The sequence below is a fragment of the Chrysemys picta genome, chromosome 1 (genome assembly GCF_011386835.1).
Source record: "Chrysemys picta bellii isolate R12L10 chromosome 1, ASM1138683v2, whole genome shotgun sequence".
NCBI lineage: Eukaryota > Metazoa > Chordata > Testudines > Emydidae > Chrysemys > Chrysemys picta.
The window spans coordinates 42,773,082-42,800,758 of NC_088791.1; the positions used below are offsets into that span (position 1 = coordinate 42,773,082).

The 27,677-nt window shown below is 44.8% G+C and overlaps 1 protein-coding gene across 1 annotated transcript in view; it reads right to left on the reverse strand.

The window, feature by feature from the left end:
- Positions 1-23,099: 23,099 nt before the first annotated feature.
- SPAM1 (sperm adhesion molecule 1) overlaps positions 23,100-27,677 on the reverse strand; it is a 50,515-nt gene continuing 45,937 nt past the window's right edge. The window contains 1 exon segment of the mRNA XM_065555674.1: positions 23,100-27,084. Coding sequence (XP_065411746.1) covers positions 26,425-27,084 — 660 coding nt within the window. The 3' untranslated portion in view covers positions 23,100-26,424.

Here is a 27,677-nt window from a genome sequence, read left to right on the forward strand (position 1 = left end):
CCAGCTTTCCATTAAGTGAGAGATTATTAGTTCCCTGTTCAAGAAACCATCTCTTGACACTTAATAGCCTTCCCAACTACCTGTCCTTAGCCTGAGGGAACACTAAATGTAGTGAGGCTATTAATATTGTTAATGAGTTGTATTTTGTTGGTCACTGCTGTACTTAGGGCACTGTCAAACAAACGTATTATCATAGCACTAGGACCCCTGGTCATGGACCAGGGTACCACTGTGCTAGGTAGTGTACAAACACAGAACAAAAAGCCAATTCTTGTCCCGAAGAACTTACAATTTAAGATGAGTCAACAGATGGATACAGATAGACAGAGGAGTACAAGAGAATGATGACATTCTTGGTCAGCGTGATAGGCAGTAATCTCAGCACACTAGCAGCCTAACTGTTGTGAAGTTTTTTTGTAGGCATCTTGGCAAAGAAGAGTTTTATGGAGGGATTGAAAGGAGAATAATGCATTTGTTTTGAAGAGGCTTATGGGGAGTTTCTACCAGCTGTGAGGAACCCCATGGGAGAAAGCATGAAGGTGCTTGTATGGAAACTTAAACAAGTGAACAATGGAGGCTAGTATCATGGGTCAGTTGAGGTAGTCACTGACCTCTCAATAGTGTGAGATAACGTGTGGGGTGGGTTTAGGCAGTGAAAGACCTTGAAAGTGAAAAATGTAGGTTATGTTTAATGTGATAGAGAAGGGGGAACTAATGGAAAGATGCAAAGAGAGCAGTGACAGGCTAGGAAAATGATCTTTGCAATTGGAATGGATATGAATGGGACAAGATTGCATTTGCAAGGCTAGAGAAAAGAATGTTGCAGTAATCAAGATGTGAGATGAGAACCTGGCTAAGAGCTTTAGGTGTGTAGATGGATAGAACAAAGCTGTATCTTAGGCCTGGTCTACACTACGGGTTTAGGTCGACTTTAGCAGCATTAAACCGAATTAAGCCTGGACACGTCCACACAACGAAGCCCTTTCTTTCGACTTAAAGGGTCCTTTAAACCGGTTTCTTTACACCACCTCTGACGAGGGGATTAGCGATAAAACCGGTCTTTGCGGGTTGGAATTGGGGTAGTGTGGACGGAATTCGACGTTATTGGCCTCCGGGAGCTATCCCACAGTGCTTCATTGTGACCGCTCTGGACAGCACTCTCAACTCAGATGCACTGACCAGGTAGACAGGAAAAGACCCGCGAAGGTTTGAATTTCATTTCCTGTTTGCCCAGCGTGGAGAGCACAGGTGACCCCGCAGAGCTCATCAGCACAGGTAACCGTGATGGAGTCCTCCCAGGATCGCAAAAGAGCTCCAGCATGGACCGAACGGGAGGTACGAGATCTGCTCGCCATATGGGGAGATGAAGCAGTGATAGCTGAACTCCGTAGCAGTAAAAGAAATGGAAAAGTATTAGAAAAGATCTCCAAGGCCATGAAGGACCGAGGCCATAACAGGGACACACAGCAGTGCCGCGTGAAAATTAAGGAGCTACGGCAAGCTTACCACAAAGCCAGAGAAGCAAACGGAAGGTCCGGGGCAGAGCCGCAAACTTGCCGCTACTACGCGGAGCTGCATGCGATCCTAGGGGGTGCAGCCACCACTACCCCAACCGTGTGCTATGACTCTCTCACTGGAGAAACACGCAGGGAAGACAGTTCGGGGAACGAGGAAGATGACGATGGAGGTACTGTAGGTAGCTCACAGCAGCAAGGAAGCGGAGAAACCAGTTTCCCCAACAGCCAGGATATGTTTGTGACCCTGGACCTGGAACCAGTAACCCCCGAACACACCCAAGACCCTCAGGGCACACAGGAGACCTCTGGTGAGTGTAACTTTGTAACTATTTGTAAACATTACAAAAAAAAAGCAAGCGTGTTTAATGATTACTTTGCCCTGGCAATCGCGGCCAGTACATCTACTGGAAAAGTCTGTTAACGTGTATGGGGATGGAGCGGAAATCCTCCAGGGACATCTCCAGAAAGCTCTCCTGGTTGAAATGGGGTGATTTTATTAAGGGGACATTCAGAGGCGCCCGTTCCTGCTCTTCTGACCAGAAATGTTCCCCGCTGTTAACCACGCGGTGGGGGGAGGGGTGAAGTGATCATCCCAGAGAATCGTGTGTGTGTGTGTGGGGGGGGGGGGTTACTTGTGTTTGTGCCGCATGTTAACCGGGAAACCGCAGCCCCCTCCTTTTACATTGAAACCCCATTTTAAATGGACAACCCAATTCATCCTTGATATGGGAAATGCGCTGCTGTTTGCAACCTTTCCCGCATGTTAAGAAGGTTAAAAAAGCCAAAACACTGTGGCCTACAATGGCTGCCTGCAAGCCGAAATATGCGACCTTGTAATGAAAGAGTGTACCCATTGTTCTCTAAAATGTGTCTTTTTTAACCACCTCTCCCTCTCCCTTCTCCTCCGCCAGCTGCAAATGTTTCTCCTTCGCAGAGGCTCGTGAACATTAGAAAGAGAAAACGTAGGACGAGGGACGAGATGTTCACGGAGCTGCAGATGTCCGCCCAGGCTGATAGAGCACAGCAGAATGCGTGGAGGCAGTCAATGACGGAGATGAGAAAAGCCCAATATGAACGAGAGGAGAGGTGGCAGGCTGAATCGTGGGAAGAACAGAGCAAGTGGCGGGCTGAAGACGATAGGTGGCGTCAGCTTGCAGACAGACGGCAAGAGGCAATGCTCCGTCTGCTGGAGCATCAAACTGATATGCTCGAGCGTATGGTTGAGTTGCAGGAAAGGCAGCAGGAGCAGAGACCGCCGCTACAGCCCCTGTGTAACCAACAGCCCTCCTCCCCAAGTTCCATAGCCTCCTCACCCAGACGCCCAAGAACACGGTGGGGGGGCCTCCGTCCACCCAGTCACTCCACCCCAGATGATCGCCCAAGCATCAGAAGGCTGGGCTTCAATAAGAGTTAAAGTTTTAAAATGCAGTGTGTCCTTTTCCATCCCTCCTCCCCCACCCATCCCAGGCTACCTTGGCAATTATCCCCCTACCTCTGTAAGGAACTAATAAAGAATGCATGAATGTTAAAAAAAATGACTTTATTGCCTCTGCAAGCGGGAGGGGAGGGTGGGGTGGGGTGGTTGGTTTACAGGGAAGTAGAGTGAACCGGGTCGGGGGGGGGGTTTGGAGGGTTCATCAAGGAGAAACAAACAGAAGTTTCACACAGTAGCCTGGCCAGTCACAAAACTCGTTTTCAAAGCTTCTCTGATGCGCACCGCGCCCTGCTGTGCTCCTCTAACCGCCCGGGTGTCTGGCTGCGCGTAATCAGCGGCCAGGTGAGTTGCCTCAACCTCCCACCCCACCATAAAGGTCTCCCCCTTACTCTCACAGATATTGTGGAGCGCACAGCAAGTAGCAATAACAATGGGGATATTCTTTTCGCTGAGGTCTGAGCGAGTCAGTAAGCTGCGCCAGCGCGCTTTTAAACGTCCAAATGCACATTCCACCACCATTCGGCACTTGCTCAGCCTGTAGTTGAACAGGTCCTGACTCCTGTCCAGGCTGCCTGTGTACAGCTTCATGAGCCATGGCATTAAGGGGTAGGCTGGGTCCCCAAGGATCACGATAGGCATTTCAACATCCCCAATGGTCACTTTCTGGTCCGGGAAGAAAGTCCCTTCCTCCAGCTTTCGAAACAGAGCAGAGTTCCTGAAGACGCGAGCATCATGTACCTTTCCCGGCCATCCCACGTTGATGTTGGTGAAACGTCCCTTGTGATCCACCAGGGCTTGCAGCAGCATTGAAAAGTACCCCTTGCGGTTTACGTAGTCGGTGGCTTGGTGCTCCGGTGACAAGATAGGGATATGGGTTCCGTCTATGGCCCCGCCACAGTTTGGGAATCCCATTTCAGCAAAACCATCCACTATTGACTGCACGTTGCCCAGAGTCACTACCCTTGCTATCACCAGGTCTTTCATTGCCCTGGCAAATTGGATCACAGCAGCCCCCACCGTAGATTTGCCCACTCCAAATTGATTCCCGACTGACCGGTAGCTGTCTGGCGTTGCAAGCTTCCACAGGGCTATCGCCACTCGCTTCTCAACTGTGAGGGCTGCTCTCATCTTGGTATCCTGGCGTTTCAGGGCAGGGGACAGCAAGTCACAAAGTTCCATGAAAGTGCCCTTACGCATGCGAAAGTTTCGCAGCCACTGGGAATCGTCCCATACCTGCAGCACGATGCGGTCCCACCAGTCTGTGCTTGTTTCCCGGGCCCAGAATCGGCGTTCCACGGCATCAACCTGCCCCAGTGACACCATGATTTCCACATTGCTGGGGCCTGTGCCTTGTGAGAGGTCTATGTCCATGTCAATTTCCTCATCACTCTCGTCGCCGCGCTGCAATCGCCTCCTCGCCTGGTCTGGGTTTCGCCTTGGCATGTCCTGGCTCTGCATATACTCCAGGACAATGCGCGTGGTGTTCATAGTGCTCATAATTGCCGCGGTGATCTGAACGGGCTCCATGATCCCAGTGCTAGCTATGGCGCCTGGTCAGAAAAAAGGCGCGAAAGTAGTATCTGATGGACCAGGAGAAGGAGGGAGGGCGGGAGGGAGGGAGGGCCGAGTGACGACATGGCGTACAGGTACAGGAACAGGGAGAAACACAAACAACTGTCACACAGAATGGTCCCCCCAAAGATTAAAATGAAAACCCTGGGCTTAGCAGGCCATTGATTTCACGGAGGAAGGGAAAGCATATGAATACAGAACAAATCTATTTTTTACATCTTAAGGTGGCAGCCGACGGTGCAGCATGAGTGACAGCCATACCCATACCAGTATGACGATGACGGATACCAATCATAAAATACCATCATCTGCCAAAAGGCAAGGGGCTGCTGCTGTGTAGCAATGCAGCCCCACGTCTGCCAGCCCCACGTCCGCCAGCACCCAGCATCGCCCTCGGCCTCTTCTGGGTGCTTAGCAGACAATACTGGGCAATTGGCAGAAAATAGTATATTACGACTGGTAGCCATCATCATCGAAACAGTAGCATGTCTGCCCAGGTGGCCATGATTGACAGCCACACCAATACGATGATGACGGGTACCAGTCATAATATACCATCGCCTGGCAAGGGGCTGGTGCAATGCAGCCCTACGGCTGCCAGCCCCATGGCTATCACTCATGCTACACCGTCTACCGCCAAAAGGCAGTTAGCAGCTGCTGCTGTGTAGCAATGCAGTCCCACGTCTGCCAGCACCCAGAGGACATATGGTGACGGTGAGCTCAGCTGAGCTGAGCGGGCTCCATGCTTGCCGTGGTATGTTGTCTGCACAGGTAACCCAGGTAAAAAGGCGCGAATCTATTGTCTGCGTTGCTGTTACGAGGGGGGAGGGGCCTGACGACATGTACCCAGAACCGCCCGCGACACTGTTTTGCATCATCCGGGCATTGGAATCTCAACCCAGAATTCAAAGAAAAGGCGCGAACCGCTTCTCGGCTCTCTGAGCTGTGGCGCAAACGTAGTATCTGACGGACTAGGGGAAGGAGGGAGGGCGGGCTGAGTGACGACATGGCATACAGGCACAGGGAATTAAAATCAAGAACGGTGGCTGTGCATCAGGGAGAAACACAAACAACTGTCACACAGAATGTTCCCCCCAAAGATTAAACTGAAAACCCTGGGCTTAGCAGGCCGTTGATTTGACGGAGGGAGGGGGAAGCAAATGAATACAGAGCAAATCTATTTTTTACATCTTAAGACGACGGTGCAGCGTGACTGATAGCCCTCGGCATCTTTCTGGGTGCTTGGCAGCAAATACGGGGCGGCGTATGACGATGGTCTTCAGGCCTATTGCACAATCGGCTGCTCGGGGAAGACTCTGCTAACGTGCGATGACCCGACTTGTAATAGGACGGCTAATAGTCGTAATACACCATTTACTGCCAAAAGGCAAGCCCCACGGCTGCCAGCACCCAGATCGCCGATGAAGGCTACCAGTCTACTGCACCGTCTACCGCCAAAAGGCAGTTAGCAGCTGCTGCTGTGTAGCAATGCAGTCCCACGTCTGCCGGCACCCAGAGGACATATGGTGACGGTGAGCTGAGCTGAGCGGGCTCCATGTTGTCTGCACAGGTAACCCAGGTAACCCAGGTAAAGAGGCGCGAATCTATTGTCTGCCGTTGCTGTGACGGGGGAGGGAGGGGCCTGACGACATGTACCCAGAACCGCCCGCGACACTGTTTTGCATCATCCGGGCATTGGGATCTCAACCCAGAATTCAAAGGGGCGGCGGAGACTGCGGGAACTGTGGGATAGCTGTGGGATAGCTACCCATAGTGCAATGCTCTGGAAGTCGACGCTAGCCTTGTACTGTGGACGCGGTCCGCCGACTAGAGCACCTAGAGCATTTTATTGTGTGGACACACACAATCGGCTGTATACAACCGATTTCAATAAAACCGGCTTCTATAAATTCGAACTAATTTCGTAGTGTAGACGTACCCTTAGAGATGTTATGCAGCAACAGTCTGCAAGACTTAGATATAGCCTGGATGTGAGGATGTAGAGAGAGGTCTGAGTTGAAGTTGATGCCAGGTTATTGGTTTGAGTGACAAACAGGGTGGTGGTGTTATTCACAGTGATTGAGAAAGGAGGTGGCTGGGGAAGGGTAGAGAGGAAAGATTAAGAACTCTGTTGAGCTTGAGCTGACAGACATCCACAAGGAGATGTCAGAGAGATCAGCTGAGATTTTATAAGTTGAAAATAAATGATACAGTGTGTGATTATGTACATACTAATTGGTGACTGTATGCATATAGCTACACACTGCGCTACAGCTTGTAAAAAAATGAATGTAAAAATAGCACTAAATCATAAATGAAGTATATGCTGTATATATAAATGAATCATCCACACTGATTTGCATACAGCCTGTATGTGTCTAATTTATCAATCAGTAAATATTTGTAAACTGAGCTGTATATGTAAATTGAAAATTGACATCAAATTATCACATGGAGAACTAGAAGCAATATGAAATGACAGATAATGAGTTAGTAAGCATGATGAAACCTGGTAAGATTATTCACAACTAGAATGCTAATATAGATGGATACAATTTATAGAGGAGAATAGAAGGGGAAGAGATAAGGGGTGGCACTCTACATCAGATGTATTTGCAATGTTAATGGCATACAATTTGACAAGAGAGAGATGGTGTCTGATCTTCAAGACAACTGCAGTAGAGAACAACTTTCTTTTACAAATCCTGAGAGCTTCTGGGATCTCACTCCAAGGGCCAGACCCTCAGCTGGTATAAACAGGCATAGCTCTGTTGACTTCAATGGAGTATGGCAGGTTTGGGGTTGCTCTGTAATAATTTATTAATACAGTTGAGGCAAGTTGACCTCTGCAGTGCCCACTGGTGGCCCAACATGGCAATCCCTGCCTCAGGGTCTCCTATAGTCAGCCAACACCTAGCATGGGTGCCGGTGCTTGGAGCCTTAGCACCACAGCTAAGACACTTTCCAGACCCACCCTTCTGGGGTATCAAAGACCCAAAACAAGAGAAAAAGAGGAACTTAAAAGAAGAACTTAAAACAATTCTTCAGCAGAACCCCAGTCTTTTCTTTAGGGCTGTGACAGGGTGCTGACTAAGGAGGGCTTAATCAGCCCTCTGCCACTCCAGACCCAATCAAGGGAAATGGACTGGGGCTGGTTGAAGAGCCCTGTGCCTGCCTGGCAACAAGAAACATCTGCCAGTCTAATTAGCCAAGGGCAATAAAGGCTGGCAGGAAGGAAGCAGGAGAGGAGGGGAAAAGAAAGGCCAGGCACAGAAAGGGGGCCTCGGGTGCTTTAGTCTGCTGCTGGCAACAGGGCCGGCTCTGGCTTTTTTGCTGCCGCAGGCAAAAAAGCCTCCCGCTGCCCCCCGTGTGGCAGGGGAGGGCGCCGAGCCCGGCCTTGGGCCCGCTCTCCCTTACCGGCCAGAGTGCCGGAGGTAGGGCGGCGAGCCCGCCGCGGCTCTGCTGGCGGCCGGAGCCCCGGGAGGAGGGCGGAGAGCCCGGCCGGGGCTCCACTCTCCCCGGCGGCCAAAGTGCTGGGGGGAGGGCGGCGAGCCCACCGCGGCTCCGCTCTCTCCGGCGGTGAGCCCGCTGCAGCTCTGCTCTCCCCGGCGGCCGGAGTCGGAGCACCGCGCCGCTCCCCTCCAGGTGCCGCCCCAAGCACAAGCTTGGTGGGCTGGTGCCTGGAGCTGGCCCTGGCTGGCAAAGCTTGTCTTTGAAAAACCTGTACATAGACTGTAAGGTGGTGGTAGGAAACAGCTGTAAATAAAGAGCACTGGTGTTTGCATCAACCTGAGGTGTCCCTGATTGATTTGCGAGAGAAGCAGGGGCAGAAACCAGAAGGGCCTAGCTTACACCTTGCTACATATGGGGGCCTGTCCAGGACCTCAAGCCAGAAGAAAATCCTGGACAACAGAGTTGGAAAAGGGAAGACAAAGGGGGGGAGGGGCCCAAGGAGTGCCCCAAAATAGAACCCCCAGGTAAGCAACCCTGGACCCCACTGGACAGGGTAGGAGATCCCCTGCCAGAAGGAAAGGGGGAAGCCAACAGCACACACCCGGGGTGCAACTGGTGTGAAGATCTGTAGATGACAGCGAGTTATGGGGCTGTCCGCTCCCTACCCAATGTGTGGTGTTCTGCAGGTGGGGGATGAACAAACCCCCAAGGACAATCCTGGGGATCACCCACTGGGAGGCGAGAGACTCACCTGGAGTAACCCACGTAGTAGGGGGAGAAAAGGATGGGCAAGGACAAACCTAGCGGTTATCTAAGTGGGGAGGTGTGTGACAGGGTGCTGAGTAAGGAGGACTTAATCAGCCCCCTGCCACTTCAGCCCCAATCAAGGGGAATGGATTGGTGCTGGTTGAAGAGCCCTGTGCCTGCCTGGCAATGAGAAACAACTGCCAGCCTAATCAGCCAGGGCTATAAAGACTGGCAGGCAGGAAGCAGGAGAGGAGGAAAAAGAGAGGCCAGGCACAGAGAGTGGTGGAGCACTCTAGTTTGCTGCTGGCAAAGTGTGGAAGTGTGGTTGTGAAAAACCTGTACGTAGACTGTGTGATGGGGGGAACAGCTGTTGTCAAGGCTGATTCCCTGCTCTGGCACTTCAAGTACAGAAGGTGGGGGCCCACAAGGATTCTAAAAATTAATACTGGCCACTCCAGGCTTGTATTAAACTCCCAAAGTTACAGTTTTTCTCTGACCTTGGATGGGCAGATGCTGCCACCACCCAAGTGCAAAACCTCTTTGAGGACCCAGGAAGGCACACTTGGGAATTCCATCCTGTAGGGTACCCGCAAGCCCTTTGACACCCCACCTCTTCCCCTTTCTCTCAGGGAAGAGCTGAGAAGAAAAACAAAGGAAATCAGCTATTGCCATCAGCTAATTAAACAATATGTGCACAAACCTCTTAGGACACAAAATCCAATCCTGTTCTTTAATTTTATTAAAAACGAAAAGAAAGAAAATACATCTGGAAACTCAGGCTATTGCTAGATTTAAAAAAAAAACCCACACTTCCAAGGATTAAGCATCAAGAATAACATTCTTTAGGTCCAGCTTAAAGGTTACAAGCAAAACAAAAGCATTTGGGGTTAGCACAGAGAAGTCCACAAGCCATAAAGAAATAAGAGAGAAACCTAATCGTGTCTTCCTAGACATTCCCTGATCTACTTATATATCTGGGGTTTCAAATGAGTAGTTTCTAGGGGTGATCTGATGATTTTTCATACCTGGCCCAAAGCTTCTTATAGCAACGCTGCTTTCTGGGAGAACAACAGACAGACAAAAGGGGAGTCTTGTTTCAATTTTAAAAAGTTCTCGCCTTCCCATTGGCTCTTTTGGCTAGTTGCCCACTCACTTCCTTTTACCTATGCATCACAATGGGACTTTTGACCCTTTACAGGTAAAGCAAGTAGAGAACAGCTACTAAGAGGGATTTTATAGCTCACTGGCTGGCTGGGTCCATAAAAGGGAGTGCTCCCCCCTTCATTTATCACAGCTGTAAATAAAGCGCACTGGTGTTTGCATCAATGTGAGGCGTCCCTGATTGATTTGCAAGGGAAGCAGGGGCAGAAACCAGAGGGGCCCAGTTTATGCCTTGCTACAAGAGCCTGTCTTCAAACAAATGGTCATCGTCCCTGGGACCAGTCTGCCCATCCACAGGGGGAGTCTCCTAGGTGACCAGCTGTCTCCTATTCCTGGCCAAAATCAGGCTTTTCTCACAGAAGTCAAAGCAGAGGTCTGCACTCCTTCCTGGTCAGCACTCAACTGACCTAAGTCCTCTCCTAACTCTCCTTGCTGCACCTGACACCTACCACTGGTGTAGCGGAACAGGGTTGGTTGGGCCCACAGGCCCTCAGCAACCCCGTCCTGCCTATTGTGGGACTTTTATACCCCAACACAACTGTATGTTGGCCTGGTTATTGGGTATTTTCTGAATAACTATATTGATTTAACTCAACAGGAGTGAATCTGGAAAAAACAGGCAAGCTGACAAAGAATGGCTCAAGATAAGCCATCTCTCAGTGAACACTTAAAAGTTAAGGGATAGTGCCAGACCTATTAGCTTTGATTTTTTTTTTTTTGTTTTTTTTTGCCTGTCTCTAGCCAGTCTTGACCAGGACAAGAAAAGCACTATAGTAGGATTAAAAGGGACCCTCATTCAAGAGAGAGGGAATAATTGTTCAGGGAAACCAGACAGACACCAGAACCCTCTCCAGTGTCTGAAGAAGCTAGGCCTGCCTGGGGTCACCATCAAAGGATGGGAGGGCTTTAGGTAAGGAAGACATAGGTATAGACTGTTTATGGTTTTAAAATCCTTTTTCTGTAAAAGTTTTTCATATTGCTAAAATAAGTACTTTTGTTTTAAGAGGCTGTCTGATCACTAGTGCATGCCACCAGTCACAGGCTCATGAAGGGAAGAACTGCAACTGCCTGAATTCAGTCAAGCTTGCAGGTTGAGAACAGTGGTTACACGGGGCATTATAGCCCAGGACACCAGTCTAAGCGGGAGAGACTTGTGAAATTCTGCCCCAGAATATGTAAAGGCATGAGGCCAAGCACCTTAGGGGTCACTCAGAGAGAGCAGAAAGGGGACAGAGGTGTAACGAGCCCTATAATCGCATCATGGAGCGACACTGAATTAAATCAGCTTAGGATCTGGCTCCAAGATCCCCACTCCTGAGTCTTTTTTAGAACAGCACATTTATCCATAGACCTGCTGACCCTTGCATCACTGAAAAGGGGACAGGTCAAAAAGTACATTGGGACCAAGAAGATGAAAGAGCTCATGATAGGTCAGATTCTGACATCCTTATTACTACCAGATAGTTACACTGGTTTCAGGGGGCTACTCATGGAGTAAGATAGTATTAGATAGAGAGAGTATTAGAATCTAGCCCTTTGTGAGTCAAAACTTGGGATGCTCTAGGCAATTCTCTTGTATAACCCTTCTCTTGGCCACATCATCCCACCAGAAAGACTTCATGTTTGGTGAGCTCCCTATCCCAATAGTGAAGATTATATCAAACTTGTCAAGGGTGTGAATATTTAAAGGAATGTCTTTCGCCTAAATCTGTGTGGTGGTTTTGTTTGTTTTATTTTTTTAAGAAAAATACTTTCGTCACAAGGATCATTACTACTGGGTAACATTTTTAAACACAGCTAAGTGACTTGGGAGCTTATGCCTAAATCCTATAGAGTTTCAATGAAATCAAGGCTAAGTGCCTATATTGCTTTTGAAAATTTTCCCACTATGTTTTACTTAATTTTAAACTCTACCCTGAAAAGTGAGTCTCTAAACATGATATCAGTAGATTCCATGGTCGTTGTGTCTCTCATTTAGATAGACAGATGTGGAGAGAGCTGATGGAAACGTAGCTGTGTTTCCTTTATCCTTCTGGCTGCAAAACTAAAACTAAGAGGAAAGTGAGGCTTTGCACTGGAAAGGGGGAGAGTACAGAGCCCCCTGAACTGCAGATTGCTTGCTCATCAACTCCTGTACTCCACCTGTTTGAGAAGAGTAAGGAGAGTCGACAGGAGAGCGTCTCCCGTCAACATCGCTTAGTTTGGACCCCACAGTAAGTAGATCTAAGCTACGTCTACTTGAGTTACGCTATTCACATAACTTGTACACTACCCCACAGTGCAGACGCAATGCATTGATGTGAATAGCAGTACACACCAAAGTGCTAGGCTGTAACTCCCCCGTGTGGACACTGCAGATGCAAACTAAAAGGTTCCTAGTTTGCATTAATGTAATCCTGTGACAACCCCTGCATCAAGCTTCATTCTTTCTTTCTCTCAAATTATCACCAGTCGAAAAGGTTTTGAAAGTAAAATTTTGCTCTCAGCTATATATGTGCAGCCCTTTTGTTTTCAGCATATGATCTCAGTGATACCTGTGCAAACCCATTGAAGGTTAATAGGGATTGTGCAGGTGTCACTGAAGGCTTGATCTGATGACAGTGGGTTTGCAGAGATTTAGGCGAGTAAGGGTTGAACCACAGTTATTGCCAGTTTAAGGGAGGATCCACTCCTTAAAAACTTGTCTTAGTATCACCTGTTTTGGATTTTTATTTTATTTAGTTATTTCTTTTTTCAGAACATTGGCAGATATTCAAAATCTTTTATCCACTTTATTTAGTGGAGTGATGATTGTTGTTAGCACTACAGTAAAAGTGCATGCATGTGGAACATCATAACACTGTTTTGGAACCTAAGGGCCTAATCTTGCAAGTTGCTTTGCATGGGCACTTGTCTTCCAGCAGCCTGCAGAATTAGGGCATAAAATGCCTTTCAAAGCATTTTTAATAATGTAAGTGCATTTTTAAATGACTGAATGCTTCTTTATAATTTTTTTTAAAAAGAATTTAGCCTGTTTTTCATATTGTTTTTTGTGTTGAAATATGATTCTATATACTTTTGATCCGGTTTAATTCGTACACCCATCTAATCTGTTTCTGGAATTTGTCAGGACCTTAATTTCAATTGCATGACATTAGGTTCTGGATTTTTTCCTATTTCATTTCTGATCTGTGTATAACAAGGTATACCAATATGATGCAAAGATTCGGAGAGAATTGTTCTGGGTTTCTTGGAATGCTATCTGCATCCAGCCTGTCCTCAAAATGCTCTTGTTGGCTGTGTCTCTCCAAACCTGCCGTCTCTGGTTTTATTTGACTACAGATAGGCCTACGTGTGCCAAGTGGCCTCTTGCCTATGATTTTAGGTTCTTTTCACATTGGGCTAAGTGCCAGCAGTCACCTCTCAGGTATACCAGTACCTTTGAATTGCCCTGAAATGAACAGCACTGCAGAGCAGATGCAGGTGATTCAGAGAGGCAGGTTTAGATTAAGAAATCTAATCGTTATGTGCATTGGGGGAGGCGTTCATTAAGGCAGTTGGACCTGTCCTTCTGGACCATATCACCTTGCCAACTCAAACCCAGCTTTCCCATGTCCCTGAGCACTGCCAGCCGGAAAAGTGCCTGGAGGGGAGGTGTACAAAGTAATGAAGGTAGAATGGATGCTCCTTTACTATTTACCCTCTCTCATAACACAAGCATAAGGAGCCAGTCAATTAAATAGAAAAACAACAAATGTAAAAATGAATAAAAAATTACCTGTGGAACTCATTGCCACAGAGATCATTGTGCCAAAAGCTTAGTAGGATTCAGAAAATTATTTGTTATATATGTGGGGGGCCTTCTCCAGTATAATAGGCTGGACCTGGATTTGACTGCCTTTAGGCAGTGCCTAAGGGTACTGGCCATTGGTTGCTGATTGTTGTCCTTTAGCTTCCAAGTGCTGCAGGTTGTAACTCCCTACTTTCTAGCTAAACAGAAAGGAATGTGGCTACTTTGGTGAGTGACCTGATAGGCTGCACCTTGTGTTGCAGAGACTGGCCTGAGCTGTAAAGCTGAAGCAGATCCAATGACAAGTGAGCAGAGTGGCAGGACCAAGTTAGTGTACACTGTGGCTGGAGAGGCGGTTGCAAAAAGTAGTGAATGAAGCCAAGGATCTAGATGTGGGATGTGAGTGAACCTGAGAGATGTTGCTCGAGGAGGAGTCCCTCCTCCCCCTCCCCATCATGCTGGCTGATACAGTCGGAGGTGGGAGCAGCAGCAGTTGTTCCAGCTGAATACTGGCTGTTAATGGAGAACTACTCAGCAGGTTAATATATATGGGGCCCTGAGAGTCAACAAGGCAAGAGCAGTCAATAGAGGTGCAGGGTCTTGAGAATTGGCTGCCAGGACATGGAAGGCAGAGTTGGCCAAGACATTAGCTGAATATGTGTGTGTGTGTGTGTGTGTGTGTGTGTGTGTGTGCGTGTGTGTGTGTGATATCATGCATGCATCCCCAAAATACCAGACATTCCAACGCTTCCAGGAGCAGCCTTGTCACACCTCTGCCTATGTGACTCTTCCCCTGCTGGTGTGACCTCACACCATTCACAGTGCATGTGAAGTCACGCCACCTGGAGGTTTCTGTTTGAAAGAGCACACTGCCCTATCACCACTACCTCAGGTGGAGGGATAGCTCAGTGGTTTGAGCGTTGGCCTGCTAAAACCAGGGTTGTGAGCTCAATCCTTGAGGGGGCCACTTAAGGATCTGGGACAAAAATCAGTACTTAGTCCTGCTGGTGAAGGCAGGGGGCTGGACTCCATGGCCTTTTGAGGTCCCTTCTAGTTCTAGGAGAGAGGTATATCTCGATATATTATATTATTAAATTAAAAACCTTACATGCATGGTGTGTGCAAGGTCATAGCAGTGGGGTAGAAGAGCATGCTCTTCAAAATGGTGCCTCCCCCCCCCCATCCATTATACCAGACAAAACTATGTCCAGTATTGTGTCAGTACCAGACAGGATTCAAACCATTTAAAAATAGGACTGTCTGGCTGAATGACCTGCCTAGTGTGAACCTTCTCTCTTTACCCCCCCCCCCCCCGCCCCTGTACTGGAGAGATTCCCTTACACTGTAGATGATTTATTATAAAGTTTCAGGTGCCATTTCTTCTCCCCACAACCATCCTCTTGATTTGTGAGATTCTGGTGTTTACAGGATATGTGGTATCTGGGCTGCTCCTCCCCCACATAGACACCTGCCAGTTTAATGCCAGCAGAATGGTGAAGAGCCCATATACTTACAGAAGGAGTCTTCAATTTATAAATGAAGGTGACAGAAAAGATCCTGGAAATTATCACCCAATTAGCCTCTAGATATTTTTTTTTTTAAATTTACTCTCCTGGGGAGATTAGAGAATTGGGCAGAGAATTGTAATTTATTTGCCAAGGAGTAAGCCAGTTTCTGGAATGGCTGTTCTACCATTGATATCTACTTTGTCCTCTCATTTGATTAATATATATATATATTACCAAGTGGCAAAAATTTCTTTGTCAACCTGAAATTGGCTTTTGGTTCTGTTGACAGAGGTCATCTCTGGGGAAAACTTGTGGGGACTACTTACCTCATGAGAACCCTTCAGACCCAAACAGTGGCCAAGGTTAGGGTAAGGCAGCAAGGTGAGGTAACTGACTCTACATCCATCACAAAAGGTGGTCTGTCAGGGCTGGTTATTGGACCCTTTCCTTTTTAATTTTTATATTAATGAGGTGGTGGCTTTAGAAGAGGTGCAGTATTTCCCTCCCAAAATTATGAACTGATTTGTGTCTGTCCTTTATGCAGATGACATAGTTTTTCTGTCTCAAACGCCTTTAGGCTTGAAGCATATATTAAAGGACTTCAGCTCCTCTTGCCAGCAGGTCCACCCAACCATAAACTACCAGAAAATTGAAGTAATTGTTTTTGGCTGCTGACCAAGCTTGCATAAATAGATGACTGATGGCTATTATGTAGAATGGGTCAGGTTTTTCCCCTATTTGGGCATTTGTTTTACATAAAATGGTCAATGGGATAAACATGTAGAGGAGGTAAAAAAAGAAAGCTGAGTTCTATTCAAGCAGTGCTGTGTTTCACTTGGGTCCATGGGCGCAATCTTATAATCCCAACTCTGAGAGTTTTCAGGGCTAATGTCTGTGGCCAAATACTAGATGGTGTGAAACTTTGGGCTGGAAGAATCATAGTAAATTAGAGGCTGTGAAAAACAATGTTTAAGGAGAACGTTGGCCTCCCAAATTACACTCCTGCTGCTTTACTCGGGGCAGAGGTAAGGGAATGTGAAATTTCATCTCCTCTATATTCATTCTTGGCTCCATAGTCAGCATATGAATGGACACTCCTTCCAAGGTTATGTCTAGAGGAACAAATTAACAAGATACATTCCCTGAAGTTCCTTTGGCTTTTGCAGGTTCACTGTTCCCGCCATTCTTGGGGCTTTTCAGAACTTGACTTGGTTAGGACTGTAGGCAAAAGTGTGGAAACGTTAGTGACGCTCAAAGCAGAAGATATCCTCAAACAACTGGATATGGCGGTTGTTCATACAACAACTATGCCTCCTTGGTTTTCTCACCTAAAGAATATCCATAGTTATGAGATATATTTGGCTATTTTGAACAATATGTTAAGGAGGGCCTTTATAGGTCTCCTTTTCCAAACTATGCAGATCACCTATTTGGAAGGGAAGTATATTGGCACGAGGAGTCTTGTAATTTGTATTGTCACCCAAGAAATAAGTGGTTCTCCCCATTCCCAACCCAGATGCCTTTTACCACATTAGCTTAGAAATTAGAATACTTGCTGTGTACTGAATATTTCACTAATACAGATTGTCACCCTATTTGCCTGGTTAGTCATAAGAATAAAAAAAAAGTATGTGAAAGACTGGCTAATTTTGACCTAAATGAAATATTGTACTCCTAATATTTTATCTTACTGTCATATATCATAATGGAATGGTGATTTTAAAGTTGTAACTGATTCTAGGAAAGGGTTAATCTTGCATTTTTAATTTTTGTTTTAAAATTTTATCTTTTTTGGAGTTGTGGTGATTTAAAATGTTGTATTATGTGCAGTGGCCTATGCTAAGACTCTGTTAACAAACAGTAAATGATGTAAACATCAAAAAGTTACATTAGGCAGGAGTTTGGGTAAGGTGTATATAAACCATTTTACTTCAGGGCACTCATTGATGGGGGTTAGGAAAAAAATCTCTGTGGATGAGCTTTTGCATAATTGTCCAATTATAAGATTTCTTGCACTTTCCCAAAGCATCTGGTGCTGGCCACTGTCAGAGACAGGATACTGGATGAGATGGACCAGTAGTCTGATCCACTATGTTTCTATGTCTATATGGTACTATGATGGGGCAAGGAGTGGGTCAGTGAGGGCCCTGCCATGCTACACCTGTAGCAGATCTCAGGAGTGGAGAGGGGAGTTAAAAGGAGGAGACCCAGCTCAGTTTGGTGCTGACCAGAAAGGAGAGAAGAGCTCTGCTTCTCCCTCAGGGAGGAAAGCCTGGGTTTCAGCCAGGAGTCTGAGACCACCTGATGCCTGGATAAGCCTACCAGTATATGGGGTGTGACACTGTATGGAATATGGGAAACACTTTATGATATTATTACCAATAATACCAAATTATAAAATTGCAATGAATTGTGCCAGATATGCCAGGTAAGGTATCTGTGAAAACTATGATTTGCCAAGTATGATGATCTTTGTACTGTGAGTTATAGATATGTATGCTACGTCTGTATTTCAAAACGTGTGCTGCTTCTGGGTGGCACCCCCAGACAAATTGGCATCAGCATTAAGCCTGCTTGATGGCTTATCAAGGGACATCAGCTATACAATTAACTATTGAAAGAGGGCAGGAGCCACACCTTATGAGTCAGCAAGACTTGTAGGGGCCTGCCTGTGGACAGAGAACTCCTGGGCTTTTCCATGCCATGTGCTATGAAGCTTGTGTTTGGGACACAGGAAGCATAAGCCACATGGCAGAAGGAATATAAAGGGCAGCTGCATCATCTTCATTTTGTCTTCATTCCTGCTTCTCACCTCTGGAGGAACTTTTCTACAAACTCTGAAGCTCTGAACAAAGCACTGAATGACCCAGCCAAGCTGTGGATGTGTTCCAGAGGGATTTTCAAGCCAGCAAACTCACAAATACTGCTAAGAACCTGATATATGGACTTTGAAGACTCTATGTATCTGTGTTTTATCATTTAACAACTCTTCTTGTTCATTCTTTCTTTTATAATAAACCTTTAGTTTTAGATACTAAAGGATTGGCTGGCAGCATGGTATTTTCAATAAGATCCAAACTAATATTGACCTGGTAATATGGCTGGCCCTATGGGGTCAGAAGAACATTTTGTATAGTGAGCATAATTTCAAATAACTTCTCACTGCACAGGACCTATGTGCTGATTGGGAGCCAGAGAACTGGAATGCAATAAAGGGGGCTGTGAATAGGCGCCAACTCCATGGGTGCTCCAGGTGCTGGAGCACCTACGGAAAAAAATTGGTGGGTGCTCAGCACTCTTCGGCAGCTCCCCGCCCCCCTTGCTCCAGCTTGCCTCCACCTCCGCCTCCTCTGCAAGTGTGCCACCGTGTCCTGCTTCTCCCCCCTCCCTCCCAGCTCTTGCGCCGCAAAACAGCTGATTCGCAGGGCAGGGAGGGAGGGGGAATGCAACGCGCGGGGGAAGAGGCGGGGCCAGGGTAGGGGTTTGGGGAAGGGATCCAATAGGGGCAGGGAGGGGGCAGAGTTAGGGCAGGGACTTTGGGGATGGGGTTGGAATGGGGGTGGGGAAAGGGTGGCGTCAGGGCGGGTGGGGGGCGCGGGCACCCACCGGTGCCGGAGAAAGTTGGTGCCTGTGGGACTGTGTGATTTCTTTTTTCAGCTTCTTGATAATCAGTGAGGGAGATCAGAAGCACCGTCTGTGAGTGGTTGGTGAGTTTAACATCAGTGTTACTCCCCAAACTGGTAGTTATCTGCTCTCCCTTTTGCAACCTGACCTGACCTTGGCATTTTCAGTGAGGGCTACCCCAGTCACACTGGGTCACAGTAATTTACATGGACTGACTGTGTGAAGACAAGCCCTCAGTAGAAGGGTGGGGTCCTGCCAAAGACTCCTTGGACAACCCTTGATTCTGAATTCATTGTATCTATTTATATTTGGGCTTTAATATCCCAGTGAAGCAGGGTCGCATACTGGCTCCCACATTGTTTATTATTTACTTCTCATTCCTGCTTCAACATGCATTCTGTGATGTTCGAGAGGGTGCCTATCTTACACTAGACATGATGGACCTTTGCTTAACATTGCAAGGTTCAGAGCTAAGACAGAGATCATCATAAGGGACCTGTTGTTTGCGGATGATGCAGCCCTTGTGGCTCACAGAGTTGATGCCCTACAACATCTTATTACCAAGTTCTCTGATTCATGCAAAACCTTTGGGCTACCAATAAGCTTGATGAAGACTGTTCTCATGCACCACGGCTCTTCAGAACTAGTTCAAGATATCACCTTAGATGTTACTTGTCTGGACGTTGTTGACCAATTTTGCTACCTTGGCTGTACTGTTACTAGCAATGTAGATCTTGATGCTGTGCTCACTAGTAGAATCGGCAAAGCAGCCAGGAACTTTGGTCTTTTGCAAGACAGAGCCTGGAACAATAACAAATTGTCCACTGAAGTGAAAGTCTATATTTGACACATGTTTTATCCACTCTTCTATATGGCTCAGAAACATGGACGACTTATGACAAACATACAAAAAGACTAAACAGCTTTTATATCAGATGCTTGCGTAAAATTCTTCTAATAAGATGGCAAGACAGGGACAAATGTGTAAGTGGTAAAACATGTTGGTATGTCATTCATGGGAATGTTGATTAGTAAGAAAAGATTCAGGTGGCTTGTCAAGCGAATGCCAGATGACATGATCCCAAAGAGTGTGCTGTACTCTGAAGCTTGTGAAGGGTCTAGAAAAAGAGGAAGACAGCTTCACAGATGCTTGCAAAGATGACTTAGTTTCCTTTGGAAAATCTGCGGATGATTGGGAAAGTAGTGCAGAATGCCACTCTGGTTGGCAGATTCAGCTTGTAGATGGAGTGAGGTGTTGCAAGGCAGACTGGATCAAGCTTTGTGATGACTAGCGTCAGGGGAGGAAAGAATCTGCTGCTTGGATTCAGGGCATACCCATGCACTAGCAATGCTCTATCTGTGGATGGGACTGTCACTCATGCATCAGACTCAGCAACCATCAAAGAACTTAGTGGATACACCATGCTCTGTAAAGAGCAACAGTGCCATTGGTAATATCCCAGAAGGGGTGGGACTGAAGTGTGTCTTGCAGCTAAAGCACTACTGCACCAGACCCAGGAGTGGCAGCAACCCACCATCAGAGACCCCATAACAGGGTGAGTAGTCCCCCATTGGGCCACAAGAGGGCACCCTGGAGGTGGGCTCCATCACAGGTACATTCCATGGAAAGGAAAGGTGTGTCACAAACACAATAGAGAGAGCGAGTAATCTGTCCACACTCCCCTGGTGCCTCCAATTCCCTCCCCTCTCCAACTTCTCCCACTATGGGATCTCAGCTCCTGGTGCCTCCAAACTCTTTTCACTTCTCTCCATGAAAACTTCTCTCCTCCTGGCATCTCCATCCCTTCTCCTGCCACACCCCTACCGTGAGAGTTATTATTGGTTGGTTGTAGCATAGAACCCTGGCCTGTGGTCCTGACAGTTCTTTCATGGTGAAGGATTACCAGTGCAGTACAACTTTCAGAGCTAGACAGAAACAAATGTGAACAAGAAACTTTGATAACATATGTTAGCTCCCAAAAATGGTGTTGCTTGGTCATTAACTTGCATAAACTAATATAATTTCAAATGTGAAAAAAGGCTGCTGTAGAGACCTGCACTTGATATAATTATGGACATTCCAAAGTTCTAGTCTACGGCTTATAAAATGTTAATAGTGAAGGTTCCTGTGGTTGGGGATGCCTGGGTCATTTTCAGCTCTGTTTCTGAAATAGAGGTGAAGAGTAACCAGGATTGTGCCTATATAGGCTGCTTAATGTGAAGGGGAGTGCGGGATGGCTCAGTTTCAGAAAAACATGTGTAAATTCTGGTGTCTTCTGATAGCTGTATACTCAAGGTCTAATAACCTTTATCAGGGATGCAGTGACGTATGTATTTGTATTAAAGTTGATCAAGACTGCCCAGCAGTACACTCTAGATTTTTTTATTAGTAGTATTCATGAGTAAACTTGATGGCTGAAATTCCTTTGCCTGGTGGACTCAAGTCCATAGCTACAATGAAAAAGTTGTCACTTGCCCATGATAACTTGCTATCCAAAATCCATCAGAACATTATTTATCCATAGTAAATCTAAAACCTTCAGACACTCTTCTGCACATGTCTGTTAGGATTGACAACGTGAAAATGTGAAGGTAATGGATTACAAAGCATAATATATGTGCTTTCTGCTAGGTTTAAGCATTAACTTTAAAAAACATAAAGGGGCTACTATATCAAAATCACTGAGAGTTCCATTAGTGAGGAAAGTTGTGAGGAAAGTTGTATCAATGAGAGTGATGATTTACAGAGGTTGCTGTTAGCTCTAGGAACACTTGCAATCTATTAACCCACTGATGCTAAGAGTCCCGCTTTCTCCATCCATCAATTACTTAAATCAAACAAGCATCTGGCGTAACAATTCAGAAAGGTTATTTTATAAGGTGAACTGCATTGTTCTTTGCCTTTAATGTTAAGATTGAGTAAAAACAGATCAGTCAAACTCACAATACAGAATTAGTAAGGGGTTATTACAGATTCAAATATTAAACCTTAAAAATTTCTTTGGCCAAGAAAGTGGTAAGAACTCTAAGCAAATAGCTGTTGCAGCTGCTCAAATACAGCATTTAAAAGTTGTATTGAGCTCCAAATAACATACACAAGCCAGTGAAACTTTTTATCAGTTCCTCTAAATAGGAGTTATTTAAAGCCCAAAATGCCAATTGTGACTCTGCCAGACCAGGTGCCAGCTCATGCCAGTGTCCAGATCAATTTGTACCTTAGATCTCACACCAAAGACAACACTGGTAGTCAATCCTGTAATAAATTTAATGATTTATTAACTAGGAAAAAAGAAATACGTTATTTACAGGTTAAAGCAGGCAACCTATACCACAATTGAGTTCAGTCTATTGTTTCAAAAGCTGACATCAGCATCAAATGTTTGTTTTTCAGGGCTAACCCACGCAAGGCCTCACTGAGTACATACAAATGCATAGTTGGAAACCAGTCCAGCTCACTTGTGTTAGCATCATCAAAACATTGATTAAGGTAAAATGCTTCTCCGGCCCCCAAGATGACCCATGACATATTGTGTAGAATCGAAGGACAGAGACTTTGATTGCTTTCCTAACTCCCTCCCGGAAGGAGAGATCTACACATGAACTCATCCCATCAGTTTTGAACTCTGGGGTGTAGGGGATAAAAGATACCTGATGAGGGGAAACTGGTTCTTTTATGTTGTCTGGATTCTGAAGGGCAAGGATTCTTAAACATAAGCATAGAAATCCCCAGTCTGCTTGGCATGGGTTAGCCCTGAAAAAAACATTCAATCCTGATAGATCTGTCAGCTCTTGAAACCATAGACTGAACTCACGTGTGTATACGTTGCCTGCTTTAACCTGTAAATAACTCATTTATTTTTCCTAGTTAATAAATGATTAGTTTATTACAGGATTGGCTACCAGTGTTGGTATTGGTGTGAGATCTAAGGTATAGATTGATATGGGGTAAGTGACTGGTCTCTTGGGACTGGGAGCAACCTGACTGCTTTTGTGTGGGTGTATGTGGGGTTTTGTTTGTTTGTTCGGGTTTTTTTTTTAATAATGTAAGTGACCATATATCAAGTACAACTTCCCTGGGTGGCAAGATACACTAGAATGTCTAAGGAGACTGTCTGTTATTCCATTATAAGACTATTGTAGTACTCCAGAAGCTCAACTTTGTTACTGGGTTAATGAAATCTAATTATGGAACATTGTAGGTATCTGCCCTGCTTCTTGAGTCTGCCCAGAATTTGGCACTCTTGGTCATGAGCCACTTCAAACAATGTGACACCAACATGCAGTGAATGAGGGACCTGGCAATACCAATGTAATTTTTACACCTTTTAAAAGAAAAAACAAAGTTATCGCAGGTGCTGCTTTTCAAAGCTTGAAGCAGTATGTAGGAGACAGGACTCTTTCATTTCACATCGGCTTTCGAATGTGAGATCAGATTTCAAAATGGTGTTTCCATGTATATTCAAGTTTGTTTATGCAATCATCTCTTGAGCAATTTTTGTCCTCCATCACTTCAGTCACTATCAAAGATTAGAATTCACACAGGTAAATCCCCTAGCTATGTGCAAAACAAGCGAAAATAGGCTTTGTGCCTGTACATTCTATTTTTATGCACAAGTGAGTGCTGACTGCATGTACAATGTTGTACATGCGCAAATACTTGCTAGGCTGAGACCCCTTTGAAAATATTGCCCATGCTGTGTTCCATCTCTAGCTATGCTGTTACCTTTTTTCCTATTGAGGGGTGTGTGTGTGTGTGTGTGTGTGTGTGTGTGTGTGTGTGAATTCCCAAAAGATAAAGTTAGAAAGTTTTTTTTCCTAATATCTAACCTAAATCTCTCTTGCTGTAGATTAAGCCAGTTACTTCTTGTCCTAATTTCAATGGACAAGGAGAACAATTGATCATCGTCCTCTTTGTAACAGCCTGTAACATATCTGAAGACTGTTACCAGGTCCCTCAGTCTTCTTTTCTCGAGACTAAACATAACCAGTTATTTTAACTTTTCTAAACTTTTTTATCATCTTTGTTACTGTCCTCTAGATTTTCTCCTATTTGCCCACATCTTTCCTAAAGTGTGGGGCCCAAAACTGGACATAACACACCAGTGCTGAGCAGAACAGAACAATTATCTCCCGTGTGTGACATACAACACTCCTGTTAATACCCTAGCCCAGAATATTAGCTTTTTGCTACTGCATCACATTGTTGGCTCATGTTCAATTTGTGATCCCAAGATCCTTTTCTGCAGTTCTATTGCCTAGCCAGTTATTCCATATTGTGTAGCTGTGCATTTGATTTTTTTTCCTTCCTAAGTATAGTACTTTGCACTTGTCTTTATTGAATTTCATTTTGTTGGTTTCAGACCAATTCTCCAGGTCATTTTGAATTCTAATCTGCTGCTCTGAAATGCCTGCAATCCCTCTCAGCTTGTTTTCATCTATACATTTTATACGCATACTCTCTACTCCATTATCAAAGTCATTAATGAAAGTGTTAAACTGTACCCGGTACTGGACCAAGACAGATCCCTGCTGATCCCACTAGATACATCCTCTCAGTTTGACAGTGAGCCGTAGATAACTACTTTTAGAGTATGGTTTTTCAATTAGTTGTGCACCTACTTTATAGTAACTTAATCTAGACTACATTTCCCTAGTTTGCCTATGAGGCACTTTATCAAAAACCTTACTAAACATCAAGATAAATCATATCTACTTCCCCCTATCCACAAGGCCAATAAACCTATCAAAGAAGGAAATTAGATTGGTTTGGAATGATCGTTCTTGAGAAATCCATGTTGGGTATATGGCTCCACACTGCCCCAAACATGTGGCTATGGACATAGAGTGCAATTAAGCCCCGAGGTTGTCATTTGCTGATGTGGTTAGCACTCCTAGCTGCAACTGATGGGAGCTGTGATTTGAATGTATCAAATGTTATATAATGTTAAGGATTCTGAAAATTCAGGTCCTAGGCAGATCAAATCTGACACACAAAGTTAGTGGATAATTTTGACCTTAATCTCTGGCCCTCAGCTCCCCCTGTGTAAAATGGGGATAATAGCATTAGACCTGTTGTGAAAATCAATTCATATTTGTGAAGCACTCAGGTACCATAGTGATAAGCACCATAGTAAAGCCCAAGATGACAATATTTTTTTCTTCAGAGCAGGGGATTGAATAATGTGCAGTAAATAGGGCCTAGGGCCACACGTGGAACAACAAGTATAAAACAACATATTGAATAGCTGCTCATTCATGGAGCACCATCCACTCTGAATGAATGAGTCAGAGGTTCTATGGAAAAAAACAGTATAATCATATACCGTAATGCACATGCATAGGAGGGGTGAATTAAGTTTGTACAGGCACCCTTAGTGCTGGCATTCCTTAACTTTTGAGTGCTGAACTTTGCAACCTTAATGTTCTTTGAACATAGTTTTGTGTTTAATATTCTATAAGCTAATGATTTAGGCTATGTCTATGCTACCACTTTTGTCCGCAAAACTTATGTGAATATTCCACCCCCCCCCGAACAACATAAGTTACACCGGCATAGTGCTAGTGTCCACAGCTTCTGCCACTCACAGACCCCAGTAGCTTCTTCAATCCCTCCTCCAGATGATGGGAGTTTAGCTCATTCAATGAAAGAACAGAAATACCCTATGACTTTTGTGACCACTCATACCTAGCCAATACAGATCAAATTTAGAATATTGAATATTAGATACTTGAGGTGAATTGTTTGTAATCATTCCATAGGGCATAATTAATAACTTTTAAAAAAGTCTTTGAATATATTTAAATAAGGGATATATTGCAAAATCCTTGCAGATGTTCTAAAAGCAGAAATTGGCTGCAAATTATTTCCTCAGCTCTAAAGTTAATCCAGGTATTTGTAGAAACTAGTATTTATATTCACACTGGATGAAAATTCATCCCATAAGGAGGACCAGCACCAAATCTACGTACTACTCAAGACCCACTTAGGATCAGTTTGAAATGAATTTCACACACTTATTTTGACACACAAAATCTTCTATTACAAATAGCTCCCTCAACCATATAAAAGTTTGTTTTTCAAATATAAAAATTAGTTACAAAATGTTCATTTTTTGGGATTATTCTGTTACACAAAGATGTGACCAGTATTTCTCTGGCACAAATAGTAGTTTTTAGAACTAAACTGTTGGAAGTAGAGAAAGAACTGACAGGGATTTGAAGGGGATTTCATATTCAAACAGTCCCCTTGTGTGAGCAAGAGTCAGGCTAGCTGTAACCCTAATAACGCGAGATTTGTAGAAGCGAGGATTGTGTGAGGCGAGTGGGAAAGAACTGTATGAGAAGTTGTTGTGACCTTGTGTTAGATAAATATGGAATGTAGACTATAGTCTAAATAAAGTATCTGACTTGCTGCACCCAACCTGAGAGTGAGAACTCTGTTTTTCTCTGACAACTGAAAAGCTGATGTACAGTTTGAGGCACAGAAAATGAGACTGATCCAGTTAAATCCACAGAAATCACAGCTACTTATCTCCTTTCAAGAATGGTCCCTTTGTGGGAATAAAAAACTCCAGAATGCTGAACACAGCCTTGAAAAAAGAAAAAAGGAAAATGGCATTCTTTCATCAGTTGAGACATTTAGATTAGGTTTCTCAAAATTAGAATTAAACAAACCACATCCAATATCTTCATCTCATCAGAAGATGAACCACTGAAGCTATGAGTATTGGTTATCTTGAAATCACCACTACTGTTAGTTGGGGCATTGATGTGTTCTGCAGTAGATACATTGAATGTGTTATTCCAAATAGTTGGCTGAAAACCTCCTGTTGCATTATGTGCAGGTAATGTTATGTTTCTCTGTGGGGTAAATGAAAATATACTCATGTTGGAAGAGGCTCTAGCCCCAGAGGCTTCTACATTAGAAAGTGAATTTAAGGATACTTGAACACAAATATCTTCTGAAATGCAGGCATTGATGTAGTGGATGTCATTTAGATCAACACTAGGTTCACAATTGTAGCCTGCATAACAGCGGCAATAAAACTTTTCTATAAATCGCTGCAGATCCTGAAATGCTGGCTTCCCTTGTATGGCATATTTCCCATTCCTTGACATCTGAATGACAAAATTCTCTGGGTTCAGATGAAGATAGTCACTGGAGTTCCAGTTCTTTCGTGCACATGCACCAGAGTCATGGCATAATACCTGACTACAGATTTTGGCTGCCATGGTTACATTGATGATGTAAGGATTCAGAGTGTGCCTAAGGTAGCTGTCCAGAGCTCTGCAAGTGTTCTGTGAAAAGAAAATCATATTAAAAAGTTTGGTATACAAATTCAGTATGAAAATGGTTGTCACTTCAATAACAACATTGTCGTAGCTAATTATCAGTGTTTCTCTTGAAGTATTGCGAATGCAGACGGTCAGTTATCATTGGCTGTTGGAAGCAAGCACACTTATTAAGTTGTTATACAGTGCAATAATTATGGCAAAATTATGCTAGGTAGATGCTGGAGATTTTATTAAAATCATTCAAATATAGAAAGCAGAGGAATTATCCCTTTATCTATGTAAGGATACCCCGTAGGTTTTTTTTGAGTCCGATGTGTTTAATGAAGTTATAAGAGAGATCAAAATTCCTTTTATTTTGAGGGGATCCTGAAGAATTTTAGGTCTTCACAAATGATCATTTTTCTAATTATTATCCCCATGAAACTCTTAATTTTTTCCGCTGAGCTGACTATCCGTCAGCTGCAGAAGGTAGGGGTTTTTAAGGCTTGAACTGAACACTCCAAGGGCTCTGCCTTTGGAACGGAAAGAGTTCTGCGAACTTCTTAATATTGAGGAATATCTTCAAAATATGACTCATTGACTGAGAAATTCTTGTG